This window comes from Canis lupus, chromosome 1 (assembly GCF_048164855.1).
Source record: "Canis lupus baileyi chromosome 1, mCanLup2.hap1, whole genome shotgun sequence".
Classification (NCBI taxonomy): domain Eukaryota; kingdom Metazoa; phylum Chordata; class Mammalia; order Carnivora; family Canidae; genus Canis; species Canis lupus.
The window spans coordinates 113,061,940-113,075,229 of NC_132838.1; the positions used below are offsets into that span (position 1 = coordinate 113,061,940).

The 13,290-nt window shown below is 52.4% G+C and overlaps 2 protein-coding genes across 4 annotated transcripts; one reads left to right on the plus strand and one right to left on the minus strand.

Moving 5' to 3' along the window:
- Positions 1–327: 327 nt before the first annotated feature.
- ERICH4 (glutamate rich 4) lies at positions 328–13,286 on the minus strand. 3 transcript variants are annotated; one of them, XR_012007788.1, is made up of 6 exons: positions 13,157–13,286; positions 12,220–13,048; positions 8,136–9,883; positions 7,944–8,052; positions 5,087–5,218; positions 897–1,035 (listed from the first exon to the last, which is right to left on the minus strand). XR_012007788.1 is itself a non-coding variant. In XM_072776851.1 (2 exons), the coding sequence occupies exons 1-2, from the start codon at positions 2,382–2,384 to the stop codon at positions 799–801; spliced, it is 411 nt and encodes a 136-aa protein (XP_072632952.1). In that variant the 5' UTR covers positions 2,385–2,542; the 3' UTR covers positions 328–798. The 3 variants fall into 3 exon arrangements, 1 of the variants encoding a protein (XP_072632952.1); XR_012007783.1 differs by having other exon boundaries at positions 12,220–13,286; XM_072776851.1 differs by lacking the exons at positions 5,087–5,218; positions 7,944–8,052; positions 8,136–9,883; positions 12,220–13,048; positions 13,157–13,286 and adding an exon at positions 2,211–2,542 and having other exon boundaries at positions 328–1,035.
- On the plus strand, positions 5,643–12,227 carry DMAC2 (distal membrane arm assembly component 2). Its single transcript, XM_072776815.1, has 6 exons — positions 5,643–5,755; positions 7,117–7,313; positions 8,384–8,464; positions 9,749–9,885; positions 9,981–10,143; positions 10,584–12,227. The coding sequence occupies exons 1-6, from the start codon at positions 5,738–5,740 to the stop codon at positions 10,759–10,761; spliced, it is 774 nt and encodes a 257-aa protein (XP_072632916.1). The 5' UTR covers positions 5,643–5,737; the 3' UTR covers positions 10,762–12,227.
- Positions 13,287–13,290: the final 4 nt, after the last annotated feature.

The window sequence follows — 13,290 nt, forward strand, 5'->3', positions numbered from 1 at the left end:
ACTGCAACACAAATGAAGCTTGAGGACATCAAGCTAAGTGAAATAAGCTGGACTCAAAAAAACAAATACTGTGTGATCCCACTGCTATGAGGTTCCTAGAGTGGACAAGAAAGTAGGATGTTGGTTGCCAAGGGCTGGGGAGTTGTTTAATGGGTCCAGTCTCAGGGTTATAAGATAGAGAGTTCTGCAGATGGACAGTGGTGATGGTTGTACAACAGGTGGATGGATTTACTATCACTGAGCTGTACGCTTAAAATGGCTAAAATGGTAAATTTTATTATATACATGTTGCCACATTAAAAAAAATTGTTCAATACTCAGGTGAAATTCGTTTTAGTAATATTTTTATTTATCTCATTATGTGGAAAATATCATTTCAACAAATTCTTTGGATTATTGAAATGTTTTATATTCTTTTCATCATACTAAGCCCTTGCACGCCTCAGTTCAGACTAGCCTCATTTCAAGGGCCCAGTGGCCACCGTATTGGATCACCGGCAAGCATCTCCCATCCTATTTGCAAAGACCCACGTGTCCCCGGCAACACGCCGGCAGTTCACCTGCAAATACACCTGTGGGAGGTTTCTCTGCAAACCTCCCACATCAGCTGCAAACACCCACAGCTTACAGGCCAGCTCCTCAGTCTAGATGCAGAAATCTCCAGAGAAGGCATTTGCTCAAGAACGGGCGCGTTGATTCCCAATCCAGGTAGGGAGGTTGATTTGACCTGCAAATGCCCCCTCCTTTGCATATATTTGCATCTCATTCTTGAGGCTCTCTGAAGCACGGGGCAGGGCCTCAGATCGTCATCTCGAAGTCTGGGAGCTGGTTGCGCAGAGCTGAGCAGGAGGCCTCCAGGTGTCCCTCCTTCTGCTTCCCTTCAGGCTCTTCCTCCTCCTCCTCCTCCTCCTCCTCGATGAGGCTCTCCTCGTCCTCTTCCAGGAAGGTGAACAGTTCCTCCCGCAGCGCCCCCATCTCCAGCCCCAGACTGCAAAGCTGACCCAGCAGCTGGATGTCCACCTGGCGAAGGTGTCCCTGCCAATGGGAAGGGGGAGTCATGGGCATCCAACCCCAGAGGGCGGGTGGGGGGTGGGGGCGGGGTCAGCGTGCCATCCCCCCAACCCCCAAACCTGCTCAGAGTCCTGGCAAAGATTCTTTGCTTGACAGAACTTTAGCCCAACTCCTAAACCTTCTCCTGGGCCCATCTGTGCACTTCCTTGTAAAATCCGGTTTTAATCTCCCATCCTCCACATCTGATCACTCCCAGTACCTGATCTGGTTCCTCATCCCCCATCCCCCACCCAGGTCTCATCTCCAATCTCCCTGACCTGCCTCCAGCAAGTTACGCCAGAGGATGCCCGCTTCCCCCTGAGGCTTTGGCTTGAGATTTCCCACCTGACCCCCACCTTCTCCTTCCCTAGAAATTCCCACTTGCCCCTGCTGTGCTCAGAGCCAAATCCTTCTCTCTGTGCCCCACCCCTGCCCCCTCCACCGTCTTTAATAGGGGCTACAGGCCAGCTTCTCTTTAACAATCAGGGCCTGTTGGGGCACCTGGGTGACTCAGGGGTTAAGCATCTGCCTGTGACTCAGGTCATGACCCCGGGGTCCTGGGATGAGTCCCACATTGGGCTCCCTTCAGGGACCTGCTTCTCCCTCTGCCTGTGTCTCTGCCTCTCTCTGTGTCTCTCATGAATAAATAGATAAAATTTAAATAAATAAGTAGATAGATGATAGATAGATAGATAGACAGACAGACGGATAAATAGATACCAGGGCCTGCAGCACATGGCGAGGTCTCACTGTGCCCTAGACCCTGCCGGCCAGCCGGCTTCTCCCAGGTGCTCTGGGCCTCGGCCTCTGTCTCTCCATTTCATCCTGTGTCTCTGTGCCTCCCCTATTGTCTCTCTCTCTCTCTGCTCTCTGCCCACCGTTGTTTGTCTGTCTCTGTCTCAGATTCAATGAGTCTCAGTGTCTGCCTTCTATGTCTCTCCCTTTCTGGGTCTCGCTGTCCCTGTCTCTCTCTACTCTTGTCTCTCTCTCTTTGGATCTCTGTCTCTGTTTCTCTCTGCTTGTTTCTCTATTCTTGTCTCTCAATCTCTGTCCTTCCATCTCTGTCCCCCTACAACTTCATTGTTGCCCTTCAATCACCAAGTCTCGCTCCCTGCCCCCATCTGTGTCCCATCTCTTGCATCTCCAAACCCCTCACTCACCAGCTCCTCCCAGAGCCACAGCAGACCCTCCCTGGCGCCTGCAGTGTCTGCCCCTGGAGATATGAGGGTCTGGCCAGCTCTCCCCACTGCAGGGGGCTCCCTCAGGGCCTGGGGAGGCGGGCCCAGCCCAGGGGGCACCAGTCCTGCCTGATTCAGTTGCCTCCACAGCTCCATAGTCTCTGTGTAGTGGCAGCCAGGAGCACCAAGTGGCAAGGTCCAGACTGACCCGGTCTCCTAAGGAGCCAGCAAGGGAACGGGGGAACAAAGGGCATGAAGGGGTGCCTGGGTCAGCATTTCAAAGTCCAAGTTCTGGTGTGCACTCATGGCCTCGTGAGGATTTTCTTCCTTCTAAAGTCTAACCTCAACTCTGCCCATAAGTGTCCAGCCACAGCAACTCCCACCCCTCCTGACCCCAACTCAAACCTAACCCCTCGTGGGTGCTGGGTGTCTGTGGAAGCCTGGCCTCCTTTATCCCCCTCTTCTGGGCCTCCTCCCACCGCCCCTCCTCACTCTTTGGCTTGCCCCAGTTTAGACCTTGTCTTCTCCACTTGGGTCACCCTAGAGCATCACGATTAGTGGGCCCGAGGAACCCCAATCCCTCAGCTGTGGCACCTCAGTGTCCAGGCTGATGAAGTTTTGAAATATAAGTGAGGTTTGGTGGGGTGAGGTCCGGAGCCAATGACCAAGAAAGAATTCTTGAGACGTCTTTGGTGCAAAATGGTAGTTTTATTAAAGCCCAGGGACAGGACCCGTGGGCAGGAAGAGCTGCTGCCCCGGGCCTGGGAGGGGTGGCTGATTATATATCTGGGAGTCGGGAGGGGTTTGAGGATAGCACACTCTCTAAGGAATTTCGGTTAGCAAGGTTTCCAAGACCTTGAGGGGGTAGCTGTTGTTGGGAAAAGGGCACTTATTACCGTCTAATAAAGCCTGAGTCATGAGACCCTTCAGATGTATGTCGGTGGGCCACATGCTTGGGGGGATGATTGCCAGCATGTATCTTGGGACGTAGAGATAAAGGAAATTTCTATAGGAATTTGTATATGTGAAAGTAGACTCACAGGATCCTAGGGGTCGGGCTTAGGTTGCCTTTTGCCCTTAGAGTATGAACATCGAGGCAGTTGAGTTGTTCAGGACTGTCCCTCTGCCTGTTTCAAGGAGTTGTCAGTGTGCCACCCCGGGCTTGTGCTTTGTCCTCAGCTAGCCCTGTGCTCCCCCATCAAGGCTACCAGTGCACAGCTGAGCAGCCAGTTCTGCTGACCCTGGACCTGCCCACAGATACCATCACTGTCAGCGCCGGCCCTGCCATGGGCTTCCAGAAGCTGCCGCCACCACAGTCCTTGGCTCGTTGTCCCTTCCTTGTATCACTCTTGCACCTACCGTCACATCTCCTACTGACTGACCCCGCACCTTGATCTAACTGGGACTCTTGTCATTGCTTTGGGCCCATCCTGATCACCCAGGATAATCTCCCCATCTCCTGATTCTTAACTTGATTGCATCTTCCTTTTACCATATAAAGTAACAGATTCACAAGTTCCAGGGATTAGGGCATAAAATTTTTTTGGGGGGGTGCGGGGGGACAATATTCAGTCCACCACACCTGCCTTTCAGATCTGTCACTTTCCCAGTCTCTCCATCTCTCCATCTCCCTAAGTGGCATCTCTACCCTTTTAGTTCTGGAGCTATTGGCTCAACCTTCAAAGCAGACTCCTAATCTGAGCATATCTCACCACTTCCTAGTGCCGAATCCCTGCTCCTGTCTCCAATCATCTCTTGCCTGGACTTCTACAGTTGCCTCTTTGCCAGCCCCCACTCCCACTCTTCACACCTAAGGTCTGTTTTCACCTAACAGGATGATCTTTAAAAAACATAAATCACCCCAATGTTTATAGCAGCAATGTCCACAATAGCCAAACTGTGGAGGGAGCTTCGGTGTCCATCGAAAGATGAATGGATAAAGAAGCTGTGGTCTATGTATACAATGGAATATTACTCAGCCATTAGAAACGACAAATACCCACCATTTGCTTCGATGTGGATGGAACTGGAGGGTATTATGCTGAGTGAAATAAGTCAATCGGAGAAGGACAAACATTATATAGTCTCATTCATTTGGGGAATATAAAAAATAGTGAAAGGGAATAAAGGGGAAAGGAGAGAAAATGAGTGGGAAATAGAGAGGGAGACAGAACATGAGAGACTCCTAACTCTGGGAAACGAACAAGGGGTGATGGAAAGGGAGGTGGGCGGGGGGCTGGGGCACTGAGGGGGGCACTTGATGGAATGAACACTGGGTGTTATGCTATATGTTGGCAAATTGAACTCCAATAAAAAGAAATTTTTTTAAAAAGAAAAAAAAATAAATCGGGGCGTCTGGGTGGCTCAGATGGTTAATCATATGACTCTTGATTTTGGCTCAGGTCATAGTTTCAGGGTTGTGGAATCAAGCCCCATGTTGAGCCCTGTGCTCAGCTCAGAACCTGTTTATCCCTCTCCCTCTGCTCCTCACCTCACTCAACTCCCTAAAAATTTTTAAATCTTTAAAAAAATTTTTGTAAAGCAAAAAACGTAAGTCAGATCATGATATGTCCCTGAGAATACAAACACAGTCAGCTTCCTGCCCACCTCTCTGACCTGGTCTTCTACTTCTGTCAGCTGGTTCCCCACCCCTGGGCCTTTGCACTGGCTGTTACCTGTCTGCCAGGAACAGCTTTCCCCCAGATCGTTGAACAGCTGTTTCCTTCTCATCCTTCACCTCCACTTAAATATCACCTCTTCAGAGAGACCTCTGCCAATGCCCTTACCGGCTAATCACTGCCTATTATACTGCTTGTTCTTATTTGCTTATCAAACGTTATCTGAATTATCTTGCTTACTCATTTGTTTCTTGTCTATCCTCTCCCAGCCTGGAATGTTAGCTCCGGAAGATAAGGGCTTGGTCTGTCTTGTTCACCACAGTAACCTCAGCAAAACAGTGTAAAGCCACGTGGTAGGTGCTCAGTAAATCTCTGCAACGAATGAATGAATGAATGAAAATTCCATCCACAAGACTTCACATTAAATCTTCACGCTGAAAGAGAGCGCTGAACTCCAAAATGAAATCGCAAACACATCACAATACTTTGAGATCTCACCTCTCTTACCCTAAAGTCTAGTCTCACCAGCCAACAGACCTTTTTCTTCCCTGATCCCTGGCATCAAGAATGACTCGGTCAGTCTCCTAGTCATTACAGAGTAGCCTTATAAAAGCTGGAGCAAGGGGGGCTGTGAGTACAGTCGGAGGGAGGGTATCTAACAGGAAGGACTGACCCTCTCTCCCAGGGAAAGGCTGCAGAGTCTCACTTAATGCCCTTGGAAACGGTGCTCAGAGCAATCCCTAAGCCAGTTAAGTAAAAAGTGCCCGGGTGCCTTTAAGAGGAGAGTTGGGAAACACGAGGGGGCGTGGCCATAGGAAAAGAAGTCTCTGGCTGAACCCAGTGGGTGGACTGAGAAAACCTGATCCCTTCCGGTTACGTAATCGCAGCAAGATGGCGGCGCCCAGGGCGGTAAGTGACCGGAGCTCCTAGAGCCCCGAGATTGAGTTCCGCTGTGCTGCCTTCGCCGTCAGGGCTTCTGTCAACACCCAGGGAGCGGGCAAGAGAGTAGGAGGCCTCTCCTACTAAGGGTCGCCCTAGAAGCACAGACACGCGGCCTTCGGGAGCCGGGAACGACCGACCTGAGCGAGCCGCTGACAGCCGGGGCGCTTTAGGGAGGAAGCGGGGCGGGGACTTGGCGGAGACAAGCCCGTGGGGGAGCAGGGAGCACGTTCCGAAGGTGGCGCACCCAGCCAATCAGAGGGCGCTGGGAGTCGGCCGGGCGCGAGTGGGACCCGCTGACGAAGAGGTTGCGGTGGGTTCGGTGGAGAAGCTGGGGCTCGAGGGCCTAGGGTAGGCGGCCGAAGGGTACGGGTGAGGGGAGCTCATGGGAGAGGTAGGGATTTCTATGGAAAACCAAAGGGATGATGATGGAGGTGAGGGACAGGTGCCAAAAGGTGAATTTGGGAATTCCGAAGGAAAGACCTGGGGGAAATTAAGGGGAGAATTTGTGATATTCGTGGAGAGAATTTAGGAAGAAAGACTTGAGTAAAATCAAGGAATGGATTTAGGGAAAAGTAAAGTGAGAGGTTGGAGACGTAGGAATTTAAGGGAAGATAAGGATTTGGGCAAATTACCGAGAAAATGTGGGTGAAGCAAAAAAGAAATTGGAGCACGCTAAGACTGGAGGGAGATTGAAGGAAGAGTTTGGGGGCTTTAAGAGGTAAGTTAAAGGGGCAGCCCCGGTGGCTCAGCGGTTCAGCGCCGCCTTCAGCCAGGGCCTGATCCTGGAGACCGGGAATCGAGTCCCACGTCGGGCTCCTCCTGCATGGAGCCTGTGTCTGCCTGTGTGTGTGCGTGTGTGTATCTCATAAATAAATAATTAAAATCTTAAAAAAAAAAAAAAGAGGTAAGGGTGGTTTGGAGAGAAATTAAGATCATATTTTTGGGAAAGAAGTAGGTTATTCAGGAAGACTCCAGGGAAAATTGGATAAAATAAGGGGGTATTTTGTGGGAAATTAAGAGGTCAGATAATGAGGACCTGAAACAAAAATAAGAGTTTGGGGAAAAGATGAGGGGAAGACCCAGAATGTTTGGCCAAGTCAAAAAAGAATTTAGTGTTAAGGGGAGGGACTTGGGGGAAACATGGGGAAATTTGGAGGATCTCAAAAGCAGAATTTGGAAGTCCTGAAAGGAGAATTTGGTGAGCTAGGAAGAAGCAGTGGGAATGGGAGCGTGCAGCGGGGTGAGGTTCATGGACCAAGAACAGGGGGATCTGCTCTGACTCTCACAGGAGGCTCCAGCCTCAGCCTGTCCTTTCCCGTCCTCCCCAGCCTCTGCACCTTGTGGCGCCACGATGGAACGCGGGTACCAGGGGCATCCGAGGCCTGAGCAGGGCGGCGGCCCCGGAGGGCAATCAGAAAAAGGGGAGGTCGCTGCTGCAGTTCCTGGCTGACCGCTTCTACGACGTGCAGGCTCTCAGGGAGTACCTGCTCCGAAAGCAGGCGTGGAAGATGCACCAGAAAAATCGGTGAGAACCCTTGATGGACAAGACCCTGCTGCTGGGGCCTTACCAGGCAGAACTCAGATCCAGGCCCAAGGGCTGCAGCTCATATACGGGCCCTGCTGCCCACCCTCTCCTGGAGGTCTCACTGACACCTCAAACCTAACATGACTAATGGCAAACCCTTGATTTCCCCCTAAGAAAGTCAGCCCACCCCCAAGCCTTCCCCATCCCAGGAAGCAGCAGCACTATTCCCAAGGTATTCAGGCCAAATTCTAAGGCGTCTTCCCTGATTCTTCTTGCTTCTCTGTCTTCCACACCCGGAAGTATTCCACACTGATACAATACCAGACGGTCCCAGATGGCCTAGCTGTTAACCTCCTTGCTGTTGGTAGCCTGGTTTGAGCCCCTTTGTTTTATGGTTGGTTGAGGGCAGTAATCTCCTGAATGGGTCATCTTTTGCCCCCTCCGGTCTGGTATGGTCTATAAATCATCCGAAGGACTCAAGAAACTAACATAGAAAGCACCACTTTGCTTAAAACCCTCAACTGGTTTCCTGTTGCAACTAGAATCAAAATCAGACTCCAAGGCCTAAGATCTGGGCGTGGAGACCCCTAGCGGGGACTCCCCTTACCCCCACCAGCATGGGGACCTTACTGCTGTTTGTTCCGCCATTCTGATTTGAGCCTCGGAGCCTTTGCACTAGCTGTTGCCTTGACCTTTGAATTTCTTCCCACCACTCAAATCTCTGCTGGAGCGCCACCTCCTGCAAGAAGTTACCTCTTTAACACCCAAACTAAAGTAGCCTTCTCCATCCCCACCCCGGCCCAGTCAGTCCCTCTGTGTTACCTTCATCACGGAACTGATTCTGCGGTTTGCTCTTAACTTCTGGGTTGTTATCCGTTTCCTTCTGCCAGTTAGCCTCAGGATAGGGACCACTATCTTTTGGGTGCCCGGCACTTTTAATAGATGCTCAGTAAATGTTTGCGGCCTGGCTCAGTGCTGGTGTTGTGGACGCTGACCCTCGCAGCATCGGAGTGTGACGATGGGGTGCCGTGGTCCCCCGGCCTCACCCTCAGCCACTTTTCTCTCCACAGGCCCTTCACCTACATCAGAGAGCGCTACGGTCCTTACGCCGCGGGTGCCTATTTCATCCTGAAGCTGGGAGGCGCTGTCAAGTATGAGGGTAAAAGCGTCTGGGGCGGGGGTGGGGAGGCGGAGCCCCAAGCCTGAAGCTCTTCGGAGTTCCCCGGGAGGGAGCTCGGGTCTGCCCCCTGCTGGGCCTTCTCCCTCGGCTTCTGCGGTGGTATCAGACCTGCAGGGTTTGCTGCAAAGATTCAAAGGTATTTTGCAATAGAAGTGCTAGGAAATATCAGAAAGGGAGACAGAAAATGAAAGACTCCTAACTCTGGGAAACGAACTAGGGGTGGTGGAAGGGGTGGGGTGACTGGGTGACGGGCACTGAGGTGGGCACTTGACGGGATGAGCACTGGGTGTTATTCTATATGTTGGCAAATTGAACACCAATAAAAAATAAATTTATGATAAATAAATTCATTGGATGATTAAAGGAAAACTAAAGATGAGAAGGACTAAGTAGGAGTCAAAAAAAAAAAAAAAAAAAGCACTGGGAACAGGCCTGAGACAGCACACAAACTCAGTAAATGTCCGTGTTCCTTTTCTTTCCTTTCTCCTCCTTCCTCCCCACTTTGGCTTTTCTCCCCTTTTTCTGAAAAAGTAGCTCGTGCACCTGCCCCTCACTTGGCTCCAATTATAATATTCCTTTGGCAGATGCCTGGGTGGCTCAGCAGCTGGGCATCTGCCTTCGGCTCAGAGTGTGATCCCAGGATCTGGGGTCGAGTCCCACATCAGGCTCCCGTGTGGGGCCTGCCCCCCCATGTGTGTCTCATGAATAAATAAATCTTTAAAAAAAAAAGATAAAATATGGGGATCAGATGAGTGCCAACTCTTGACCTCAGCTCACATGTCAATCTCAGGGTGGTGAGTTCCAGCTCTGCATCGGGCTCCATGCTGAGTGTGGAGCCTACTTTAAAGAAATCTTTTTTTATTATTTTTTTATTATTTTTTTTTAGATTTTTATTTATTTATGATAGTCACGGAGAGAGAAAGAGAGAGAGGCAGAGACATAGGCAGAGGGAGAAGCAGGCTCCATGCACCGGGAGCCCGATGTGGGATTCGATCCCGGGTCTCCAGGATCGCGCCCTGGGCCAAAGGCAGGCGCCAAACCGCTGCGCCACCCAGGGATCCCTAAAGAAATCTTTTTTAAAAGGCCAACATTCTATCTCTGATGGGAATGTCAGGGGACCTGGGGAGCCCCAAAATACGAAGGCTGAATTGCAGGGTATGACCTGTCACCAGCCAGGGCTGGAGAGCATCCTCAGAAGGCTGGCGGGGGCCGGGGGCGGGGGTGCCCTGCTCTCACCCCCTCTGTCCTCTTCCAGGTTTCAGGGCAAGGAGTGGATCCGATCAAATGCGCGTGGCCACTTCTCTCTTGACTTCTTGAAGCTCCAGACGGTGCCTGTAGAGGCGGTCGATGCCAGCGGCTGTGCCGTCAACTACCAAGGCCTGGACAGCCTCTGTGAGTGGGGCGGAAGTGGAGCGCTGTGCATTTGCCCTGGTGTGGTGGGTTCCAGAAAGGCCCTCAGTGCCAACACTTCCCTCCCCCCCCTACAGTGGCCCTAAAGGAGCTCCAGGTCTTGTGGCTGCAGCGCTGCCCCCACGTGGATGACTGGTGTCTCAGCCGCCTCCACCCACTGGCCAGCTCGTTGCAGGAGCTCTCGCTGGCCGGTTGTCCCAAAATCTCTGAACGGGGCCTCGCCTGCCTCCACCACCTCCAGTGAGACCTCAGCTCAGGCTGGGCCCCAAGCCCAGGGCAGTGGGGGGGGCACCTGACACAGATACTGGAAAGCGGGGAGTGGGCGGCAGTCGGGCAATCCCCATAGCCTGGCCTGGAACATGCCAGGAGGTCAGCACAGATCAATCGCAGTGAATCGGGTGGGGAGGGAGGAAGCACTCCTGGTTTTTCTTCCTTTTAAATGAAAACCCCATGACATTTATACTGTTGGGAATGGGAGGAGCCAGAGCTTCCAGTTGTAATTAACACAGTGGATGTCCTAGACCTAGCTGTTTCTGGACAATTAAGGACTTTAATTTTAAGGAGCTGGGGGCAGAAGTGGGGGCTGGTGTGCCCCCTCCACCTCCACCACCCCCACCCCCTGCACAGAGGCCCCTTCCCTTATGCGGGCTTCCCCCTTGCCCCTTCCTTCCTCCTCTCAGGAACCTACGTAAGCTGGACATCTCAGACCTCCCCGCCGTGTCCAACCCAGGCCTCACGCAGATCCTGGTGGAGGAGATGCTGCCCGACTGCAAGGTGGTGGGGGCCGACTGGGCCCGGGGCCTCAAGGTGGGGCAGGAGGAGCAGTATCAGGACATAACCAGCCCCATCCCTGCCTAGCCCTCAGCTCCTCCCCATCAGGCTGGATGGCAGCGGGCCCATGGAGGAGCTGACAGTTCTGTTACTGTGGCTTCCGGCCAGGTTCACTCCTCTGGGGGTTAGGCTGGTGCCAGCAGGTCAGAGGGGAGAGCGGGAGGCTGGGGTACTAACTCCCCACCTCGGGGGCTCTGACTGGCTGCACCCTTGGCTGAAGGGTCACATCACCTGTCATCCTGTCAGGCAGCTCTTCCTACGTGCTTCTCTCCTGGGCTCCTGCAGCTGCCTCCTGCCTCCTCAGGCCTGGGGGAGGTAAGCAGCCCCAGGGAGCTGCACTCCCCCCTGCCCACTACCATGTCAAGAAACCCTCCTCTCTTGTCCAGAGACTCTTTTCAGAGTATCCTTATTTGAATGGGGCACCTGGGTGGCTCAGTCGGTTAAGCACCTGCCTCTTGCTCAGGTCAGGATCCCAGCCAGGATCCCGGGATTGAACCCTGCATCCGGCTCCCTGCTCAGCATGCAGCCTGCTTCTACTTTCCCTCTGCTGCTCCCCCTGCTTCTGTGTGCACACTCTCTCTCAAATAAAATCTTTTTTTAAAAAGTATCCTGGGATGCCTGGGTGACTCAGTAGTTAAGCATCTGCCTTTGGCTCATGTCTTGATCCCAGGGTCCTGAGATCGAGTCCCACATCAGGCTCCCTGCTCAGTGAGGAGCCTGCTTCCTCTGCCTATGTCTGTCTCTGGGTCTTTCATGAATAAATAAAGTCTTTTTTAAAATAAAAAAATAAAGTATCCTTAGTGAACGTGCTCTTTCTTGTCCAGACCCTGGCTGAGGTAGAGGCATTACTGGCACATTACTGGGGAGGTTCTTCCCTGTGTGACCTCACCCTGCTCACCACACGCTGCAGCATCCCTGGCCTGTGCTAAGTGCCCAGGGCGCCCCCCCCCACCGCCCACACTGTTCCCGCTTATCCATTTTTTTTGTTTTTACTTACAAATTTATTTTTTTTCCATTGGTGTTGAATTTGCCAGCATATAGAATAACACCCAGTGCTCATCCTGTCAAGTGCCCACCTCGGTGCCCGTCACCCAGCACCCCCACCCCCCCGCCCTGGTTATCCATTTATTGACTCCACTCCAAATTCAGCTTTCTTGTTTGCTCCCTGAAAACAGACTTGGCTGTTGAAATAATTTTCCTTTGCTAAGTGGCATGATAAGGTTTGTCAGTAGAGGGCACCAGAGGGATTACAGGAGGAAGGCCTTTGCTTTGGTGTGTTTGCTCTGTGCCTGTCTCCTGGCCTCCCCTCCAGCAGTTTCAGAAAGCAGCGCCAACCCCCACCCTGCCCCACGGAGGCACCTCCCTGGGAAAGACTCTCCACTGCGTCCCAGAACAGTATTTTCAGCAAATGCCAAGGCACCTTAGCCGTGAACCCCTTATTTCAATTCGCTGTTAAAGTCAACAATTCTTTATATTAAACTTTACCTGTTCCAGCTGTGTAGTTTTTCTTTCCTGATTGGATCCACACTGACACAGCATTGGCATCTGGTACATTCCAGGAGACAGGCTCACAAGGAGGGGATTTTGGGTTGGTGTGGCTCCTGCCTTTGGGGCACAGCAGGAAGTGGGGTGTAGAAATCTGGGGTGCACGTATGGTGGCACCACAGTCCAGCGCTGGAGGGGAGGAGGGGACACGGATGACACACAAGGTGCCAACTGAAGCACGTGAGCCCTGCGGCCGCGGCACCTGACTACTGTGGCAGTAATGACAACTCTAAAGATAGGCAGGTGCTGGACACATTTTGCGAAGTGCCCTTGAGCACTCACAGACAATGACAGTCTCAGGTCTGTTTGCTCTGCTCAGAGCAGGGGAGAACTTCTATGCCTGGTCCCCAAATTCCTTGTAGCGTGGGGCTGACACTGCTGAAAACACTCATTTCAGTTTGCAGGTCACCAAGTGACAACAGTAATCCGCAGTCTCGACAAGTTTCTCATGTGCGAGTGAGGGCACCGACTGGAACACAGAGGGACCCTGAAATCTGGAATGGGGTCATCTGGCTGGGCGCCATGGAAATGGATGATCTCAAACCCCCCAGGCATTCGAGCATCCATGCCCTCCTCAGTGTCTGAGGAGACCAACAGCCTGCCTGTGCTCCCCTCCTCCGGGCCAATGGCTTGGAACCAGGTGTTTGCTCTTGCTCAGACTCATCACAAGCGACCGGGCTCTCACCAGACCCACAGCCATGCAGGGCCACATTTCAGCAGGCTCTGGGACACAGCCTCCCACCAGGACCCAGAGGGGGCGGCCTCCATACTAGAAGAATTGCAAGATTCGGAAACCTACTGTCAGAAACCTGGGGGTGGGGACACAAGTCTAAGGGTGTTAGACCAGTGAGAGCCAAGTTCATGTCTGGGCACTTACTAGAGGTACGGAGTTCACTAGCTCGTGTAGCTGAGCGACTCTAGAGACTTTCTCAGGCCGCTGGCTCAATCTTGGACTCAAGCGTGGTCTCCAGTTCCTGAGGTCAGGAGCTGAGCCACTACTGGCATAATCTG